Raw genomic sequence first — 22031 nt, 5'->3', positions numbered from 1 at the left:
GAATTTTAGTAAAAAATGTTCAGTGATTTCTCTAATTAAATAGGCAGCAAAATGATAGAAAAGTGCCTCTATAGAAATAAAAAGTAAATATTGAGAAACCAGGACCCTAGATTGATTTTTTCTTCTTCTTTATTTAAGAAGTCACGATTTGCTCACATTGGAAGCCAATTAGTAATTCAGGAAAACAGGAAAGTTTCCATATCCCTCATGATAGAAAATTTGGTTTTCTTACTGATTAGCAGCAACTACATAAGATTTTACTTGGATACAATAAAGTATTTAGGCATAGTCTGGATAGCAGCAGCAGTCAGCTGTGTTTTCCAGAGGCTGACTATTGTAGGAAAAAAAATGCTGTTTAACTGAAAGTTATTAGGACCAGAAGTTAACTAACTATAGTCTCTTGGTATCCATGGGGGATTGGTCCCAGGACCCACTGTTGATATCAGAATCCACAGGTGTTCAAATCTCATAGTCAGCCTTCCAAATCCACAGATGCAAAACCCACAGATATTGAGGGCTGACTATTCCCTGAGAGTATTCATAACAGGATAAATTTTAGTTTCCTGTCTCATGGTCATTTGTAAACAGCTTTTGTGCTAAAGGAAATGGATTTGAAGTCCTTAAGATACTCACTATTGAAAGGGACCTGGAGAGGAGACTAATATAAGAATGAATTGTGATCTTCCCTTTGCAGAAAGCAGAAAATGGAGATTTAAATTGGATAATACCAGACCGATTTCTTGCCTTCTGTGGACCTCATTCAAGAACCAGACTTGAAAGTGGTATGCAAAAATATGAGACCAGTATAGTTTTGTTATTAAAAGTATCCATCCGGTATTTTCTTTTAAAAGAGGCCAAAGCTCTGCTCTCTTAATTAAGTGTACTCTTAAACAGTTTATCTCATCATTCTGCCTGGATTTTAATTTTTAAATTTCTTTTTTCATAGTTATAATCAAATTGGTATTCAATCCCCAGTCCAGATACTGTTTCCATGCAGTTACAAGTGATACTGTTATCCATTGTTTCCTTTCTGCATTTTACAACATCTGGTGAATTTCTTTATGTAGGTTACCATCAGCATTCTCCTGAGGCTTATATTCCATATTTTAAGAATCACAACGTTACTACAGTTATTCGTCTGAATAAAAGGATGTATGATGCCAAACGCTTTACAAATGCTGGTTTCGATCACTATGATCTTTTCTTTGCGGATGGCAGCACCCCTACTGATGCCATCGTTAAAGAATTTCTGGATATTTGTGAAAATGCAGAGGGTGCCATTGCAGTACACTGTAAAGGTATGTTTCTAATGTTGGTTAAAGAGTGGTGGACATGTATATATGTGTGTATAGAAACACACCATACTCATTTAGATTATATGCAAGGACACATGAAGATGGCTTTGTTTTAAAGAGTGTTTTTTTTTCCTTTTGTGGTTTGCTTTTTTTCTTAAAACTACTTTATTGAGGTATTGGCATAAAAAAGCTGTACATATAAAGAATGCCTTTATTTATTTCTTTTTGCTGCTTTAGGTCTGTTGCAGTGTGCAGGCTTCTCTCTAGTTGTGGAGTGTGGGTTCTCTAGTTATGTGTGGGCTCTCTAGTTGTGTTGTGCAGGCTATGGAGCTCACAGGCCCAGTAGTTGTGGCTTGTGGACTTGGTTGCCCTGTGACATGTGGGATCTTAGTTCTCCAACCAGGAATCAAACCCACATACCTTGCATTGGAAAGTGGATTCTTAACTACTGGATGACCAGGGAAGTCCCAAAGAATGCTTTTAAATCCCCAATTTCATATGGAAAGTATAATAAATTAAGTTGTATTCATCGGTAACCCTACAAAGGCTTATCACATTCATTTATTCATTAAATGTCTATTCAGCGCCTACTTTGGTAGGTTCTGGCATATGTCAGTGAGCAGAGCAAACTCCAAGAGCTTATCTTTTGAACTTTGTTTTCTAACAAGTAGCTAGATTTTCAGTAACTAGAACAGTGCCTGGTACTTAATAAGTATTTATTGAATGAGTGTGTGGATATACTAGGATTTATTAAACTTTTCTTTTTTGGTTATTCAACTAAGAAGACAAGGAATATATTTTTGTTAAGAAAAATCCAACATTGGGGAAAAGAAAAACTAAACAGCAAACCGTGGAGCATATAAGAAATCTAATTACTGGAGTTCCCACATTATCAGATTCAAATTTTCAGTTTTCACTGAAAATTCAGTTTTCACCAAAATATCTCAAGGACTGCCAAGAAACATGAAAGGATAGCTCATTCCAAGGAAAAAATGAATCAATGGAAACTGTCCCAAAGAAAGATCAGAGGGTGAACTTATTAGACAAAGGTGTTAAAACAACTGTATTTTTTTGTTGTTGTTGCCACATGGCATGGGAGTATCCCTGATCAGGTATTGAACCTATGCCCCCTGCAGTGGAAGCATGGAGTCTTAACCAGTGGACTGCCAGAGAACTCCTAAAACAACTGTCTTAAAGGTGCTCAAAGAGGTAAAAGAAAATGTGCACAAAGTCAAGAAAACAATGTATGAATCAAATTAAAATATCAACAGGAGAGACAAAGCATTAAAAGGAAAAAGGAAATTCTGGAACTGAAGTGAAAAATTTACTGATGAGATTCACAAGCAGTCATAAGCGGGCAGAAGGAAGAATCAGCAAACTTAAAGACAGAATAATTGAAATGATCAGGTCTGAGAAAAGTAAAAGTGAAGTCACTCAGTTGTGTCTGACTCTTTGCAACCCCATGGACTGTAGCCTATCAGTGTCCTCTGTCCATGGGATTCTCCAGGCAAGAATACTGGAGTGGGTTGCCATTTCCTATCCAGGGGATCTTCCCAACCCAGGGATCGAACCCAGGTCTACCGCATTGCGGGCGGACGCTTTACCATCTGAGCCACCAGGGAAGCCCCTAGGTCTGAGGAACAACAACAACAAAAAAGACTGAAATGGGACCCAAGCCTAAGGGAACTCTGAGACACCATGAAGTAAGCCAGGCTATGGATTTTGGGAATCCCAAAGGGACAAGAGAAAGAAGCAGGGAGATTATTTGAAGAATTAATGGCTGAGAACTTCCCAAATGTGATTAAAGACATGAATGTAAACATCAGAAAGCCCAACAAACTCCAAGCATGAAAAACTCAGACCTATATCAAGATGCAGTCAGTCAGTCAATGTAAAGCCAGAGACAAAGAGAACCCTGAAAGTAACATAAGAGAATCAACTTATGACATACAAGGATCCCAGTAAGATTATCAGTATATTTCTCATCAGAGACTTTGGAGGCCAGAGGGCAGTAGGTTGCTATGTTTAAAGTGCTGAAGGAAAAAGAATGTCAACCATAAATCCTATGTCTGGCACAACTGTCCTTCAAAAATGATGGAGAATTTAAGATATCCCTAGATCACTAAAAGCTGAGGGAATATGCTGCCACTAGGCTTGCCTTGCAGGAAATGGTAAAGGTCAAATGAAAGAACTCTAGACAGTCACTCAGTGCTGTATAAAGAAATTAAAATCTCTGTGAAAGTACGTACATGAATGGTTATAAAGCCTATTACTATTGTCACTTTGGTTGTAAACGCTGCAATCAAAAGACAGAAATTGGAAGAATGGCTTAAAAAAATAATCTAGCTATATGCTACCTAAAAGATACTAAGTTTAGATCCAAAGACACAAAGAGGTTGAACATGAAAGGATGAAGAATTTCGTGTAGATTGTAACCAAAAGAGAGAGGTGATTTTCAGACAAAATAGACTTTAAATCAAGAAGAATACAAGAGACAAGAACATTATATATTAACAAAGGTTTCAATAGAGCAAGAATATATATATATATATATATATAAAACAATTATAAACTTTTTACATGCCTAATAACAGATGTTCAAAATATAAGAGGGAAAAATTGACAGACTTGAAAGAGAAAACAGTTGTACTGCAATAGTTGGAAATTTAAATATCCCACCTTCAGCAATGGTTGGGACAGTCAGACAGAAGATAAGGAAATAGAGGACTTGAATGGCACAACAAACCGTCTATATCTAACAGACTTATACAGAACTCTTTGCCCACCAACCAACAGAATATAATTTGTCTCAAGTATACTTGGGACATAGTAGTAGTGAATGCACAGCAATGTTAATTTGTCAATGATGCTGTCTCTGCATTTTAAAATGATCACCAGAAACTGACCCCAAAGAGACATAGATCTTTGAATTTAAAAATTTTAAATGATTGTCTTAAAAATGCTCCATGAGCTTTTTTGCTTAGGTCTGTGGCGCCGGCAGGATGGCCAAGTGTTGCAGTCTTCATACTGCTGGGAAGCTCCATGGCCAGCACAGGTAGCACGACAGACAGTCCAAGAAAGCCTATTAGGACCGAAGGCTAGTCCTTTTGGAGGCACTTCTCATGCAAAGGGAATTGTGGCAGAAGAAGTAGGTGTTGAAGCCAGACAGCCAGATTCTGCCATCAGAGAGTGTATAAGGTTTAGCAAATCAAGAATGACAAAATAATCACAGCCTTTTTTGTTTAAATGTTTCTGAGGAAAATGATGAAGTTCTGGTTGCTGGATTTGGTTGCAAAGGTCACGCTGTTGGTGACATTCCTGGAATCTGCTGTAAGGTTGTCAAAGTAGCCAATGTCTCTCTTTTGGTGTTATACAAAAGGCTAAAAGGATCATAAGTTTTGATGGTGAAATCATGATAGTAATAAATTTTCGTATCACCTACCCCAAAAGAAACCTCAGTGAACTAAACAGAATCATAGAGAAGTAATTGAAATCAGGAAAATGATTCATAAACAAAAATCCATTCAAATGATAAAGTTTATATTAGGCATATTTTGCCGAATCTAAAAAATAAAACAAAATCCAACTTTGGTTATTTCATTTTTTTCCAACTATAATAAGCAGTTGAGGTGATTTTCAGCTGAAATGCACAGGATAGCCACCACAATAAAGAATTATCTCACTCCAAATGTCAATAGTGCTGAGGTTGGGAAACTCTGAAGTTCACTGCTGACCAGTTAAAAATCTGAAGAGGATTTGATATGATAAGATCTTTGGTGAAGAAAACTGATGATGGTGTGAAGGTTGGATTATCAAGGGAAAAGGAAGATTCATTGGCAGTGTATTGATTTGCTCTAAGTACTATAATAGAATACTAAACAACAAAAAATTTATTTTCTTATAATTGAGAGTTGCCTGACTAGCTCAGTCAGTAGAGCATAAGACTTACTTTCTCACAATTTTAGAGGCCAGAAGTTGAAGATGAAGGTGCTGATTTCTGGTGAGGCCTTTTTTCCTGGCTTATAGCCAGCTGCCTTTTCTTTGTCCTCTTTATATAGTCAGTCCTGCTATCTCTTCCTCTCTTATAAGAAAGGACACAAGTCTTATTGGATTAGGTGCCCCCCTCACTCCATAACCTAATTTAACTTTAATTTCCTCTGCAAAGGCCCTTTTTCCAGAAACAGTCTTATTGGGAGGTAAGGACTTCAACATCTGGATTTGGGGAGGCACAGTTCAGTCCATAACATTCTGTTCTCTGGGCACCCAGTATCCATTTGAGGTAAAATGCATTCACTCTTTCCCACAGTCCCCAAAGTCTTAACCCATTACAGTATCAATTCCACGTGTAAAGTCTCATCTAAATATCTCCTGAATCATGGTTGACACTTCAGGTATGATTTATCCTGAGGCAAATTCCTCTCTGTCTGTGAACTTCTGAAACCAGACAAGTTATATACTTATAAAGTAAAATAATGTAATAAGCATAGGATAGATATTCCTGTTCCAAATGAGAGAAATCAGAAAGTAGTGACAGGTCCCAGGCAAGTTCAGATCCTAGCAAAGCAAATGCCATTGGATCTTGAGGCTCTTTAGCTCCTTTCTCTGTTCAACAGGTCCACTGGGATGGCAGTACCATCCCCTTGGGCCCAAGGTGGCGGCCCTGCCCCTGTGGCTATGGGCAGGGGCAGCCTGGCCTACTGAAACTATGCAGGAGGCCCAGCCCTATGAGACACTAGGAGTAGACAGCCTTGACCTCTGGGCCTGTGGTTGTATTGGCAACCAGGCTGACCTCTGCATCACCCTTAGAGTCATACTAACCTTCTCTTGAAGGATGGGCCTTATTTGCAACCATTTCCGTTGTCCAGTCCTATGGAATCCCTGAAACCTAAAAAAAAAAGCCTTCCTTTATTTCATCCTATTTAGCCCTGTTTCATCCTCCCCTTTAGTCCAAACTGTCAGTGTGTCTTCTACTGTAATCATATCAATGTTTTTGGTTTTTGCTGAGATGGCTTTTAATTACCCATGATTAAATCCATGGGTAGTATCGTTATGGAATTTATTTTTTAATCTTACTCTTGGTATCCAGAATACACTTTCTCTCTTTTTTCAGATTGACTAGGCCTAGAGTTTTCTAAATGTTTAGTTTGTCATTCCTTTTTGCTTAACTATTACTTCTACGATTCATCTCTCTCTCTCTCTCTCTCTCTCTCTCTCATGTCAGTCAGGAGAAACCAGGCTGGACCTTCAGCACTTTGCTTATGAATTTAAATCTACTGTGTTAAATGTCCAAGGCTGTCACTCAGAAGTTCTCTCTCCCACAAAGCACTAGAGCACAATTCAGCTAGGTGGTTTCTGGGTGTTTTTTGCCACTTTCTAATAAGAATTGCTTTCCTTTCGGTTTCCACGTGAGTCTGCACTGAAATCTCCATTAATGTCCATATTCCTCCTACCAATAGTCTCTTCAAGGCAGTCTGGGTTTTTTCTATTATGTGCCTTAAAACTCTCCTGGTCTTTACAGTCCCAATGCCAAAGTCCTTCCACATTTTTACATAGTGTTTGAGTAGTATGCCACTTCATAGTACCAAAATCTGTGTTAGTTTGAGTTTCTCAGAGAAATAGAACTAGTAGGATATGTACATGTAGAGAAGGAGATTTATTATAAGGAACTGGCTTATGGGAATATATAGGCTGGTGAGTATAAAAGCTGCAGTGTGGACTGGCAGACTGGAGACCCAAAGAGAGCCAGTGGTGCAGTTGAAGTCCAAAGCCTGTCTGGTAGAAAATTCCCTCTAACTTTGTTACTCAGTTGCTCAGTCATGTTCGACTCTTTGCAACCCCATGGACTACAGCATGCCAGGCCTCCCTGTCCTTCACCATCTCCCAGAGCTTGCTCTAACTCATGTCCATTGAATCAGCGATGCCATTTAACCATCTTGTCCTCTGTTGCCCTCTTCTTCTCCTGCCTTCAATCTTTGCCAGCATCAGGGTCTTATTCTAATGAGTCGGCTCTTCACATCAAGTGGCTTCAGCTTTAGCATCAGTCCTTCCAATGAATATTCAGGATTGATTTCCTTTAGGATTACTGGTTTGATCTCCTTGCAGTCCAAGGGACTCTCAAGAGTCTTCTCCAACACTACAGTTCAAAAGCATCAGTTCTTTGGCACTCAGCCTTTTTTATAGTCCAGCTCTCACATCCATACATGACTACTGGAAAAACCATAGCTTTGACTATACAGACCTTTGTTGGCAATGTCTCTGCTTTGGGAGGTGGATATTTTGTTCTTTTCAGACTTTCAACTGATTGGATGAGGCCTACCCACAGTATGGAGGGCAGTCAGCTTACTCAGAATCTACCAATCTCATCCAACTACACCTGCCAGATTGACACTTAGAATTAATCATCACAGGAGGTAATGATACTAGTCTAGATGAGAGTAAAGAAGGACAACAGGAATAGATTGGGGAGAAAAGTCCATGTGCAAATATGTATAAAAGTAGAGTAGAAAAAAATGTTGGGTGAGGGAGAAAGTACAAGATTTTAAGCTTACATTTTTAGAAAGATGATGGTATTATTAACTGAAAACCCAGAGTATAAAACACTGTTACTGAGAATTATCTCTTAGAAAGTGGATTTGGTTAAACATAGAATCATGTGGGAGATTTTAGGAATCTCTGTTTCTAGGCTGCATCACATACCAATTAAAGCTCTCTAGTTGGTTGTACTTTATATCAAAACATGAGAAGCATTGTTGAGGGGAGCAGAATCCTGGGAAGCTTTTAAAAAAAAATTCTACCTGCCCAACAAAATTCTGAAGCAGATGAGACCAGGTCTCACTGGTTTGTTTCTTTTCTAAGCTGGCCTTGGACGAACAGGCACTTTGATAGCCTGCTACATCATGAAGCATTACAGGATGACAGCAACCGAGACCATTGCTTGGGTCAGAATCTGCAGACCTGGCTCGGTGATTGGACCACAGCAACAATTTTTGATGATGTAAGTGGATGGAAGTGAAAGTGAGTCACTCAGTTGTGTCTGACTCTTTGTGACCATATGGACTGTATAGTCCATGGAATTCTCCAGGCCAGAATACTGGAGTGGGTAGCCTTTCCGTTCTCCAGGGGATCTTCCCAACCCAGGGATTGAATTCAGGTCTTCTGCATTGCAGGCAGATTCTTTACCAGCTGAGCCACAAAAGAAACCCATGAATTCTAGAGTGGGTAGCCTGTCCCATCTCCAGTGGATCTTCCCAACCCAGGAATCGAACTGGGGTCTCCTGCATTGCAGATGAATTCTTTACAAACTGCGCTATCAGTAATTCCTCAGGAATTCATGGGTCTGGAAGGTGATGGGAATTAGAATTTTTCTTAGTCCCTGGTAGCAGCAGTAGGAGAAAGTTGTTGGTATGTTTCTTTCTGGAAGGCTGTATTTTGATATTGTTACTTAAATGCTGTAGGAAACAGGCAAGCCTCTGGATAGAAGGTGACTATTTCCGTCAAAAGTTGAGGGGTCAGGAGAATGGAAAACACAGAGCGGCTGTCTCAAAACTCCTTTTGGCTGTGGATGACATTTCAATCAATGGGGTCGAGAATCAAGACAAGCAAGAACCTGAACTGGTAATCGAACCACCCCCATCACGCTGTTGTCATTGCTTTAAGTGCTGTTGAGAAGGTTTTAGGGCGTGGAGAAAACTGTAGATAAATAAAGCACATTCTGAGGGATTATTGTCACATATTTTTTATACTTACTGCCCTGTCTAGGAACTTTTTAGTCAAAATAGTTCAAACAAAGTTATGTGTCCCTAAAACTAAAGTTTATGTTTTGTTTACTCACAAGACACTGGGATAAAAAGAGGTATGTAAAGTAAACTCTTTATATAGACCTAGTGATACCCCGTCTCCCCTATGTTTTCCCATTTCGTGATAGCTGATTTAGGAGACCACTTGTTTGCAAATGGGGAACCTTAAAGAACCAAGAGTTTAGGGGGTAGCAATACTAAATATGTTTTGTAGTGGTAAGTAGATTGCAAAATTTAAAGAAAGTGTTTTCAATATTGAAAACCCATTATGCCTCTTCACTGTCAAAATGTTTTATAATAAGAGTGCTATTGGGTTCTTTGTGAAAGTCAGCTTTCAGGTGTCCTGAAATGTGTCCTATAGCTTTATTTTGAAAGCAGCAAGATATTTTAGAGTTCATCAGAAAGTTGAAGTATGAATATATTTGTATGTGTCTGTGTATGATCTGTATGGATAAATATAGCTGCTGTGCTTCACTGCATTAATAAGTACAGCTTAAGTCATTAGCTCAGTGTTTCTCTACTTATACAGTACAGTGATGATGACGAAATCAGTGGAGTGACACAAGGTGATAGACTTCGGGCCCTGAAAAGCAGAAGACAGTCAAAAACAAACGCTATTCCTCTCACGTGAGTCTGATTTCCTTCATGTGGTTGTTGTTATTTAATTTGTGTATAAGGTCCTTCCTTCATGAGCATTTTTTTCAATACATTTTCTCCATGGTTGCATAACCATTATGCCACCTTGAAACGAGTATCTACTTTATTTACAATCTAAAGGTGTTGCCTAAGAAACTCTTAGGTATCTTTTATTTATCTCTGTCCTCTGTTGTAACCTGTCTAGCTTGTATAGATAGGAAAGCACTACACGGAAAACTATTTCTCTATGGATAATAAGTGTCAACTAAAAATTTTTAGGACTTTGAAACCTAGGAGGCAGAATTTCAAGTAACCCTGAGAGAACTGCTCTGAGGAGGTGATGGGGGTGTGCAGGGAGGCACCAGGATGTATAGGAGTTTGCAGCAAAGGGCAGGTAGTCTAAGTGTCAAAAGATCACCATTAATAAAAGAAAGCTAGATATCTAAAGTGAAGGAATTGATGGGAAGATGTATGGGAAGATACAGAAGTCTGGGCCCACTGAAATCATTCCTTTGATCAGCACCTCAGCTGTTCGGGCCCAGTATTCTGTGTTTTCATATCCCAGTCTCCTCAAGGCTCACCATGGGGAGTGGCTGCAGTCTGATGGCTGCTAGATGGCAGGTATTCTTCTCCTTTCTGAGTTCCTTCAGAGCATACCAGCTCACCTTTGGCTGATGGCTGCAATAGCTGATTTCTTTGTTTACTAATATGGTATGCAGTATTCATTTCTCATAACCATTTTACATCCTCAAGAGAGTGACAGAAGATGTAAACTATAGAATGACTGTAGATTTGTCTGTAGTTGTTAAAATTGCAGACTTGTTTAAATTTACTACCATATTGTACATAATTTGTTTTGATATGGTGGAATTTAATTAGTGGTGACATGGTGGCTTAATGTCATGTTATTTTAAGTCAACAATGAATTGATTAAACTATATTTTTATATGAACTTTTTGTTGGAGGAATTCTTTTCAAGTCACAGAAGGAGATTTAAAGTGGAGATAGCAAGTTTTATAGTTATTAGGTTGTCTGTGTGTGTCCTTTTATAGTTCCTCATGTAAGTGTTAGTTGAGATTCAATCTCTAGGAATATCCAGGATTGTTAGAAAGATGGTAAAGTAAAAAACTTGGCCATTGTACTTTTTTCCCAAGATATTCTTTAGGAGATGCTCCCACCTGTGCCATTGGATTCCTTCCTTCTAGTACCTTTCATTGTGGGGTGGGTACCAAATTCTGCAGCACCCCCCGCCCTGCCTTTCTGGTGATGGAGACAGGTTATCTTATTATTCAGTAAGCATCTTGTAATATGGTAAGAAACTATGACACAGTAGTAGGAGTTAGGAGTAGTGTTAGTTGCTCAGTCGTGTCCGACTCTTTGTGACCCCACGGATTGTAGCCCGCCAGGCTCCCCTGTCCATAGGATTCTCCAGACAAGAATTCTGGAGTGGATTGCCATTCCCTTCTCCAGAGGATCTTCCTGACCCAGGGATTGAACCCAGGTCTCCTGCATTGCAGGCAGATTCTTTACTGTCTGAGCCAGAGGAGAAAAAAATTTATTTCGAATTGGAGGATAATTGCTTTACAATGTTGTGTTGGTTTCTGCCATATAACAACATGAATCAGCCATAAGTATACATATATCCCTTCCCTCTTCTCCCACCAGCTGCCCCCTCCATCCTACCCTTCTAGGTCATCACAGAGCACCGGGTTGAGCTCCCTGTGTTATACAGCAAATTCCATTAGCCATCTATTTTACACAGGGTAATGTATATGTTTCAATGTACTCTTCTCAATTTTTCCCACTCTCTCCTTCCTTCACTGTGTCCCTAAGTCTGAAGAACAGGCCTCTTTAATTAAAAGTGGTCCTTCATATCTTAGTCCTTAGTATCTTCTCATAATCTTAAATTCCAAAGTTCAGTTCCACCTAAAGGATGTATCATCGTGGGCCACTGCCTTGGGAGATTCTTAAAAGACCCGAAGGGAAGGAATGAGTTTTCCATAATAAAGTGCCATGTGAATGAAAGGCATCAGTGTTGATTATAGGCATTAATTAAGCATTCTCTTTGTTGTTGTGCATGCAGTCAACTAGAATGCTGTAAGAATGGTGCATTTTAAATAATTTTTTAAATTCCAAAAGCCATTTTGTTTTTAATTTCAAGTCTTCATTTAAGGTCTTAATGGTTCCTTTTATTTAAAAATAGTATAGTCCCTCCAAATAATCATTCTGAAGCCAGTTTTCTACAGGAGGAAATAGCTAGTGCCCTAGAGCAGTGCTGTTCAAACCTCAGTGTGCTGTTCAAACCTCAGTGTGCGTTTGAGTCTCCTGGGCAGCTTGTTAAAATGCAGATAATGGTCACTGGGTCTGGGATGCTATCTGATTCTGCATTTCTTTCCTGGCAAGCTCCCAGGTGTCAAAGATGCTGCTGGTCCAGGGGCCACAATCACAAGCCCTATAAAATGGATGATTTTGTGGGGTTACTTTTAGTTATGTCCAGGTTTTTTGTTCTGTTTTAAAAAATCTGCAGCATCAGTTTATTTCTCAATAGCTTGTTGCCTTCTGTTCAGAAGTCAAGCTGCGAGTCAGGGGATGGGAATTCTGCTTAGGCAAAGGTTCTTGAGTTTGATAATGCTTAAAGGAAATTTCCTTTAGTAACTCTGCTACCTTGTGAATATGTTTTATAAGAATACAAATCATTCGATGCTGCCTTCTAAAAAAATGAAACTATGAAAGTCTCTTCCATAGATCAAAGGTTTGTGTTAACATAAAAGAAAGCAACGAATGTAGACTAAAATTAGAAATATTGTTGGAAACCAGAAGGTGACACGAGATGCTGTGATATTTATCTTGGTATGTGCAGTTCCCTGAGATGGAACTTGATGGGTGGCTGAATGATAGTAACTAGCAAAAACCCATGGAGAAAATTCCAGCCTTTATGCTATCCATTTGCTTAGTTACACCCCACTTTATCCCAAAAGGTGTAAAAGGCACTGGCCCCTTGTGAAGCACTCTTGGCATATGTTAAACAATCTTTTTTTTTTTTTTTTTTTTGGCCATGCTTCATGGCTTGTGGGATCTTAATTCCCTGACCAGTGATGGAACCCCAGCCCTCAGCTTTCACTGCTGATTCCCTTTAATTGTATTTATAATCCCTTAAACAATAGAATAATCCCCAAACTGTCCTCTCCCCATGCACACAATTAATACGCTTTTAAGTCACACTTTTAAAGGAAAAAGCAAAATGCTGAAATTCTAAGCTCTTAATAATATGTAAAGGCCCTGGAGAATTTAAGATTAGTCACAGTAGATTTTCCATCCTTCTCCTTCCTTATTCTCTCTGCTTTTTCCGACCCTCTTGACTGTTGCAGTCATCTCTTCTTTGCTCTTCTTTGTAGTTCCTTTGGCCCCAGAAAAGGTCAACTGGAGATTTTTTTCCTTCCAAAGTCTTTGTGTTGTTTTAGAAGTTAAAAGTCCCCTTTTAGAAGTGAAAGTCTCCTGAGCAGAAGCTTGGGTTAAAAATCTGAAATGTTTCTCCCATGTGTCAATGTGGACATGTTATTTTGCTTCACTGTTGGTACTTAGCCAAATGAAAATACTTGTAAGAGGGAAAGTGAGTGAAAAAATAGATAAGTACTGATGATTCTTAGAAGAAAGTTGTATAGTACATCCAGTCATTGATTTCTGTTTCACAAACAGTCAATATTTGGGGAGAATTGAAGTATTAGAAATTATGAAATTAGTGATTTTGTCAGAGAGCTTCTCTGATCCCGACTACCATGAAGACAGGCAATGATGTAGCATGATGATCTTCAAGTGATACCCAAAACGTAATGGCAAGTCTTATTGTCTCTGCTAAAATTGATTCAGTAGATTTTATAACTTCATCCATGCTACCTCTTTCTGCACCATGCTGATGATTTCTGCTAGGTTTGCTAGGGGTAAAGGAAAATGATGCAGGAAGAATGGAAGTGCATCCTATGGGAGCAGGTAAAAATACAGATATAGTTATCTTTGAATAATCCCATAGAACCCACTTAACAGTGTAGGTAGATATGCTTCATCATTGGAAAATAATTATCTTGCCATGAGCTTTACTAGAGGAACAAATGAAAATCTAGAATGCAGACACGTGCTGCGTTGTGTCCACTTATATTTAATTGTGCCTCCTATGAGATTGTTGTTAATTATCAGTTCAGGGGTTTGGGTGTTTTTTTTTTTTTTTTTTTGGTTGGTTTTGCCTCATTTTTGTCTGTGATTTGGTTTTCTGTGTGGTTATTGTGCTTTTTAAAGAATTTCAATCACATAGCTGTGACTCTTAATTTCTGTATCATACAAATTAAATTAACATGGGGTAGTTATCCAACTAGAGATTGGGTTTAATCTTTTGTTACCAAATAACAAATTTGTTTAAAACTGAAGACAGCTTTTCCCCCCCCAGCATAAAACAGCAAAGTTTGATCCCTGTTTCCTGCCCCTTTGCATCGCCAGGGTATCTGAAATTCACACGTGGCTTTATTTATTTATTTATTGGCTTCTCAGTTTGAACATCTGTTCTTTCCCCTTTGCCCCTTTCCAGATGTTCCCTAGCTGTGCTGACCTCTGCATTGTGTAGTATTGTCATCTGGTGGATTGTTTGTGACTACATTCTCCCCATCCTGCTGTTCTGTCTCGATGGTCTAAGAGCACAGTAGCCATCAGGACCTTTGACAGATAGCTGCTGTGTAAGTGTCCCATTCCATTTCTCTACTAGTGCTCACCTCTGGTGTCCAGTGTTTTTCTCATGATGCATGTTTTTCTCACTATCAGCTCTTCTAGCTTTGTTTGATTTGCCTTTTTTTTCCAAGGTTCTTATTCTGAATCTTTGCTCTTCCTGGGTTGGTGGTAGGGAAGGAAGTCTTCACTGTTAGTTTCGTACAAGGGACGTTAAAAATAACACACTTTGTTTTTAAAATGCACTTACTCTTAACAGATTTTTTTTGAAACAGCAATTTATGATGACAGTGAAGTAGTTTCTTTTTCCTGTCAAAAATATATAGTTAGTTTGGGATCATTGGGATGGCTTTTCTTTCAATCAGTTGTCTGTACAACTTTCCTCTGGTTTTCTTGAGTAGATATCTTTAATATAGTCTTTCTAATCTAGCAAAAAGAATTTTCCCACTGGTTTTCTGCTGTTAGCAAAGGTGATTTTGTAGCCGTGAGGTCTCATGAGCATTGCATCCTTTTTCACCTCTGATTCTGCCATTGTACACAGTGCTCTCTCAGCAAGCCCAGTCTTCTATCTTAAGGAAGCAAAATTTTCTCCTCTGCCTTGTTTCACTTCCTCCTCTTTAGGGCATACAGTTAAGTATGGTTTTCAGCACTTGGTGCTGAAGAAAAGTGGGAAAGCACAGAAGACTGGAGTCTCTTGTCTGTGTGTTTCCATATGACAATTACTGTGCTCCTTGCGCTCCCACTGTCCTCCGTTCCCACAAGTAATCAGAATGTTCTTACTAGACTAGTTGAGGCACAATCTGTCTTCTCCTAATACTCTTTGTTATTAAATGAATACCTTAACAGTGGAGAGACTCCTTTTCTGTAGAAGAATGTGGCAAGAAGCTTACTTGAGAACATCATGTAGTTAAGAGCAAGAGCACAGAGGAGGAGGATGTGTCTTGTGAAACTGTGGTTCCCCGCTACCCTCTTACATCCAGGCTACATTCTTTTTTCTCTGAATTTTTTCTTTAGCTCAAATTTTAAGAATTTCTTGTCCTGTTCTGACTTGGACTTGGGAGTTATAAAGGAATACAAAAGTGACTTCTAGGATCTCCTCCAAAGTATAATTCCATTGCAACCAACTCCAGTTCTTTGTGCTTTCACTGAATGTCTTCAAATGGCTAGAAAAGATTTAAAAATCTAGCAGATGCTTTTCTTTTCAAATTTAAGGAAAATCTGCTTAACATGTTCCTATTTATGATATTTTAAAAATATCTTATTGGTATAGACTTACTATTTGCTTGCTTGCTATGTCTTTTCAGTTGTGTCTGACTCTTTGCAACCCTGTAGACTATAGCCTGCCAGGCTCCTCTGTCCATGGGACTTGGGGTTGCAATTTCCTCCTCCAGGGGATCTTCCCAACCCAGGGATTGAACCCACTTCTCTTACATCTCCTGCATTGGCAGGCAGGTTCTTTACCACTAGCACCACCTGGGAAGCCCAAGCTTATTATTACATATGCAGTATTTCTGATAAAAATTATCCCTTTACAATGTTTTGTTTTGTTCCTTTACTTCTCTTATTGATCTTAGATTTAACACATTCTGACTCAGGAACATCATGCACTGCATAGATTTATTCTTCTCAAACTATTCTGAGTGGCCGTTAGAACAGGTGGAGTCATTGCTAATAATATTTAGGCATGTCATGCTTATATTATTTTTTGCAAGATATGTTTAAAAATGGTCTCTGTCAGGCTCTTTTTGGTATTCTGTGCCAGGACATAACATTTTTTGTTATTACTGACATTTGCCACTGTGTTTCTAGACCCAAATCAGAGTATTTACTTTAGCCTGCTCTGATTAATTTTCAATTTATGGAAACCAAAAGGTTTCAACAGTAACAGCGATGTAAACACGTATAATCCGTGTAATTGTCTTTTGAGGTAACGACTCCAGGACACTGCTGTCGACGTTCGCTGCTGTTGGCTGATGGTGTAGCATTCATTGCCTGATAGGTTGTTGCCTGGCATGCCTGGAGAGCGCGCCTATAATGGCGCTTCACGTGCTGCAAAGGACCTCGTAGACAGTGGGAAGGGGACCTCTGCATGTTTCAGGGCCTCAGGCGCATCATTTTGAAGGCTCTTTTTGTATCGCTGGTGGCCAGCCAGTGTAAACAGTGCATGGTTGCATGATGGAGCCTCTTCTTGGAATGAACATTTATTTCAGAGCACTTTATGACTTGATTGATTAGAGACCTGGCTTTTCAAATTTTTTTGCTTTGCCTCAAGTTGCAGATATTTTTGTATCCAAAATCTGAAAATACTGGCCCTCAAAAGATATTGCAGAGAAGAAAAGGAATTCTAGTATGGGCAGGAGATAGAAAGTAGGACTGAGGGTTCTGTCAGGAAAAGATGGAAAGGAGAAATGACACGTGCTGAATGTTGTCCTGCAAAGCTGTGCGGTTGGCTTGGTGTGCAAGGTGGGAGGTACTGAGTTCCCGCATCCCCATGGCAGAGTAAACACTGCACCCTTGTTGGCTAGCTTAACCCACCGTAGGGTGTTATTTGTAAGATAAGTAATATCTAAGTTTAGTTGCTGTGTTTTCTTCCCACTTTATTGATATATAACCTATAGATGAAATAACTAGTCTGTTTTTAATGCAAATAACTGGTGACCTGAATCTTATTGATGAGATTACTGCATTCCAAATTTCTGTCATGCTCTTATTTTCAAAATTGCACATAAATTATCAGCTACTAATATTACTTCACATGAATTGTTCTCACTAATTTTAAGTGAGAAGTAAATAATTTTAAAAAGATGTTTCCTATCAGCTTAAAATATGAGTTAGCAGTAATTTCTTGTTTGAATAATATTTAAATATAATAGTTAATTTTAGAAATCAGGAGGTAAATTTCCTTAGCAGGCAGTGTATTGGCTCTTGTTTTTTTTCCCTGATTTTACAGTGTAATAGTTGATACTTTTGACCATAAGTAGCCTCACATTATTTGAAAAGTAGATGTAGTATTTCAGAAAAGCCAACAAGAGTCTCATTTTCTCCATTTATAAAAAATGGAGATAAAAACCATGAGCCCTGTTAAGTGGGCGAGAGGCTTCAGAACAGCAGTGGCAGCATGAAGCACTGGGCCTGGGCTTCAGTAATAGCAATGGAATTGTTGTTTTGTTTTTCTCTATGAAAAATTCTAGATTCACAGCCTTAGCAGAGACCACTAAATATCTTCTCCTCACTTTATAAAATGAAAAAGAATTTAAAAATAACTCCTTGTTTTCAATGATAGAATTTATATGCCAGAGCGGTTGGTGCCCTTTTTGATCATGTAACTATGTCAGCATATACATTTTCTGTTTTGTTAAAACAGTCAACATATAGGATGATAAAAGTCTATTAGAAACCCTGAATCAAGTGTTGACTCGCTTACCCGGGATCAGTTTCCTTCAGTGATATTGAAGGCCTCATTCATAAGGCTTTCAGAAATGCTTCTCATTTAAAGAGAAACAGCTTGGCTAGCAGTCCCCCACTCGCAGCTCTCCCTTCCTCTCCCCCAAATGGCTTGAAAACCACTGACCTCCAGACTTCTGCTCTAGTGCAATACAACCCCATTGTTTTTTCAGTGATGAGAAGTTAGCATTTTACTAAATGCTAATTGTTCTATGGTTTGAGTAATACTAAAATTATAAGAATTTACTACATTTTAAGGACCTGGCTTTGGTTATTAACTATTGTGGTGTTAACACAGGCATAGGAGGTAGGACCGGCTAGTTAGTTGTAAAGTTTTCTTGTTACACAGGAGCTGGGTTCTCAGAAGTTGTTGTTGGCTATCTCACCTGTATGTTTGGATATGAGAGGATAAAACTTTTTATAGTGTTTTCTCTCACAGATAAATAAAAGTTGACTATGTATACATGTGTATGTATGAAGTTCTGTGTTTTAGTCATTATCTCTTGAAGAAAACAATTGCTTGTAAAATTTTTTGGTGTTTTCTGCTGTTGTCCCTATGACAGTTCCATGGGGAAATTTAAAACACCCTGTACTTTTGAGCAGGTATTCTATGTGGGCTTTATCTGAGGGGTTCTTTCTGATTTGTTCATTTGCCTCCTGGGCAGTCTACTCCCATAGGTATCAGTTCCTTGAGATGTCTAGAGTCTAATTAAATAAAGTTTCACAAAATTAAAACAATTTCATTTTAATGGTAGTTGATGACTTTGTAGGTAGTTGTAATCCAGATTTTTAAAAATTGCTTTGAACATCTTTTTAAAATTTGAAATGTTATAAAAAACATGAGTTTGACTTGAGTTTGATTCAAGTTGACTTGAGTTCTGTTGCTTGTTCTTCCATCTTTGAAGAGTGAATACTGTGTATATATTTATGTTCATAGTCTTTAGAATTAGGGTTTTAAAATGATTTCTTGTTTCATGACTAGAATTCTGAGAATCTGATTTTACTTTGGGGCACAGAAATTTGTCTTTCTGATTGATTTATTTGGTGTGGGAATTGCTTGACATGCCGGGTGATTAATTTTCCAAAAGCAAAGTTTTCTGGTTATCTTCGTGTAAACCTTCATAGGGAAATGAGATGCTTTATTTCAAAAGACCTTGATGTAAGAGTGTGTTTCAGATTTTTTTTTTTTTGACAAATGTGTTTATGGAAAATTCTATCAGTCCTCAAGAAAGTAATTTGCACTAAAGTGCAAAAATGCCCTCCTCTGTCAAGTATTTGCAAATTGTTTCAGTGAATATAATGTTATTTTTTTCCAACTATTTTCAGAGTAATTCTTCAGTCCAGTGTTCAGAGCTGTAAAACATCTGAACCTAACATTTCTGGCAGTGCAGGCATTACTAAAAGAACCACCAGATCTGCTTCAAGAAAAAGCAGTTTTAAAAGGTGAGAAAAGAACCCTACTCTTCTGAAGTGTTTCATATATTGGCTTTCCAGTTTAATCTTCTGGAAATAGAAATGAAAACAGGAGAAAGCAAAGTCCCAGTGATGGGAAATTAATCAAAAATGTTTGACTTGTTCATCATCTGAGAAAATCTGGACCATTTTAATTTAGGGTTATGTTTTGTTTTTCAGAGGTCATTCTTAACATTGGAAATGTGGTCTCTGGGTCATAATACGGGAAAGTTGAGAATGTTGTGTGTACTTCTGAGTTCTTAAATTGAGAACTTCCAAAGCTCTCTCTGTCAGGACTTGGAGGAAATCTTTCTGTCTGTATATCAGATTCATCATAATTGTTGGAGAATTAGTTGCACATAAGTGGTGGAAAAATGAGAACTCTTGAGAGTTTGGGAACCTTCTTTACCTAGTAACTGTCCTCTTGGTCACGGTCTACCCCCAGAGGGGCAGCTCTTTCCCTTTCTGGCCTCGCATCTTGCACTTCCTTCATTTGTATACACTCTGACAAGAAAATGGACATGTTTTGTGACCAAATCCATCACTCACCATTGTTTTTGTATGTTTATCATGATCTGAGACATTTCATTTTTAACATATTCCAAAATCAGATCCCCTTTTAGGAGAGAGCCGATTGCCCATTTGCCATCATCTCAGGATGGATAGGCAGGCACCTTTTTTGTGTTTATGTATCTGCCCATGAGGCACGACAGTGTTGTCTTACAGAGATCCCAAGTGACCTAAGAAAATCTGCACCAGACTAGAATGTTCTTCACGGTTTTCCTTGCTATTTTTTAACTTCTCTGCTCTCAGACCTTTGAGGCTTTGGGCCTGCCGCAACCTTCAGCGCTGAGGTGGTTTCTGGTGCAGGCCCGCGGCAGCCCGTGTCCTAAGGGACTTGCTAACAATCGAAGAGCTCGGTGTGTTTTGCTGTTTTAAGGAATTGTTCAGTTCTGCCACTGTTTCTCTTTGCAGATTCTTTTGTACAGTTTTTACTACAAACTTTTATTTAGCTAAGAATGTGATAGTACCTCCAAACAAGTATTAATTGGGCATTGATTCATGATTGTAGGGTTTAAAACTTTTCATTAGGGAAGGTATCAAATACTCTTTAATTCCACTGAGAAGAATATTAGAGAAATGCTGACAAAAAAGTCAAGAGTTTAGGTACATTATAACATAATACTAGAATTTTTTTATAACAGTAAGAAATAGGAAATGATTGATGAATTCTGCCAAATGAATTGAGAGTCATGTTTTCAAAGAAAAGTTAATGACCTGGGTTAACTGCTTATGGAGCAGTAAGTGAAAAGGGCTACACATAAAACTTATGAAATACTGCTTTAATTTTACAAATGTAAAATGTGTTTTATATATGTGTAAAAGTGTATAGGTATATAAATATCAGCATAAATATTTGTGTGTGTGTGTGTGTGTGTGTGTGTTAGTCATTCACTTGTGTCCGACTCTTTGGGACCCCGTAGACTGTAGCCCACCAAGTTCCTTTGTCCATGGAATTCTCCAGACAAGAATACTGGAGTGGGTAGCTATTTTCTTCTCCAAGATAAAAGGAAAATATGCTTATAATACCAGTTCTTCTGGTTGGTAGAACAGTTGGGGTCTTTTTTTCTTATCATTTTCTTTTTTTCTAACTTTGCTACAATAAATGAGGAGAAATGGGAGTTTTTTAACTTTGACACTTTTATGTAAATTATTAAAAATTTAAGTAAAAGGCCTGCTGCTGTTGATAGTTAGACATATTTTGAATGGACATATTCTTTTCAGACTTCCATCACAGCCAGGTGTGTTTTGCACATTTAATTCTGCTTTCTACTTTCCCGGATGGTGCTCTCCAGGTTTCGGATGAGATGACTAGAGTCCCGAAGCCGGGGCTGCACATGCCGGGCCACACCACACTCCTCTTAGGGTGTGGCCGGATGGCAGTTTTTCCATCTAGGTCTTGTCTAGTGATCTAAACTTGTGCTTTTCAGCAGAGGTGGTTCCTGATTGCGGGGAGCATCTGCCTGAGGTCCCTGGACTTGTTGCATTGAGGACTCTAAAGTAGAGCTCAGACTGAATAGTTTTAGTATTAAAATGGCCCAAGCAGTTTTCAGGCAATTGGGATAGTGCCGAAAACCAAAGACTTCTTTTAAATTCTGAAATGGACTTTGAGCAATTTGGAGGGGCATAGAAGTAAAACAGCAGGAGTCAGCTGGGTTTCATAGTGCTTTTAACCATGCCCTCCCTCCATGCCAGATCTCCTTTGCCTCTGTCCTGGCTTTGGCCTGTTTTGACATCACCTTAACTGTGACCACTTGCAGCTCACAAGAGAAAGGCAAATGCGTTATATACAGTCCCACTCCTGCTTCTAGGAAATAATGGGCGTCAGGCACCCAAGCTGTAGCCTGGATTTTTATCCTATAGGATAGTACTCATTTTTGGTCGGAGGATAACTGATTCAGGACAAAATAATACGAGCTATTAATTAACTAATTTTAAAGTATGGAATAGAAATCTTTTCTTGGAACAGCAGTACACACATATATACACGTATAAAATAGTGCCCCATCTCCGTGTGCATTAATCAACACTTGGAGGCACAGGCTGACAGTCTGCTGTCACCCGTCTGCGAGGTCGTCTCTCTTGCAGGTTGATGATGTGTCTGTGTCTCCTCATCTCTATTGGGCCACAGAACTTG

At 38.7% G+C, this 22031-nt stretch overlaps 1 protein-coding gene across 19 annotated transcripts in view; it reads left to right on the top strand.

Moving 5' to 3' along the window:
• The window catches only part of CDC14B (cell division cycle 14B), a 133477-nt gene that overhangs the window by 100293 nt on the left and 11153 nt on the right, over window positions 1-22031 (top strand). For 9 of the 19 annotated variants that reach the window (XM_025282032.3, XM_025282034.3, XM_025282031.3 and 6 more), the window contains 6 exons: window positions 695-782; window positions 1068-1298; window positions 8151-8289; window positions 8750-8909; window positions 9621-9718; window positions 19208-19324. In XM_025282032.3, the coding sequence (XP_025137817.1) occupies window positions 695-782; window positions 1068-1298; window positions 8151-8289; window positions 8750-8909; window positions 9621-9718; window positions 19208-19324 (833 nt within the window). Of the gene's footprint in view, window positions 1-694; window positions 783-1067; window positions 1299-8150; window positions 8290-8749; window positions 8910-9620; window positions 9719-14303; window positions 14449-19207; window positions 19325-22031 lie in introns of all 19 variants that reach the window. The other 10 variants (XM_025282033.3, XM_025282042.3, XM_025282043.3 and 7 more) reach the window with 3 other exon arrangements.

The sequence above is a fragment of the Bubalus bubalis genome, chromosome 3 (genome assembly GCF_019923935.1).
Source record: "Bubalus bubalis isolate 160015118507 breed Murrah chromosome 3, NDDB_SH_1, whole genome shotgun sequence".
NCBI classification, from domain to species: Eukaryota; Metazoa; Chordata; class Mammalia; order Artiodactyla; family Bovidae; genus Bubalus; species Bubalus bubalis.
This window is presented reverse-complemented; position numbering and strand designations above follow the sequence as displayed.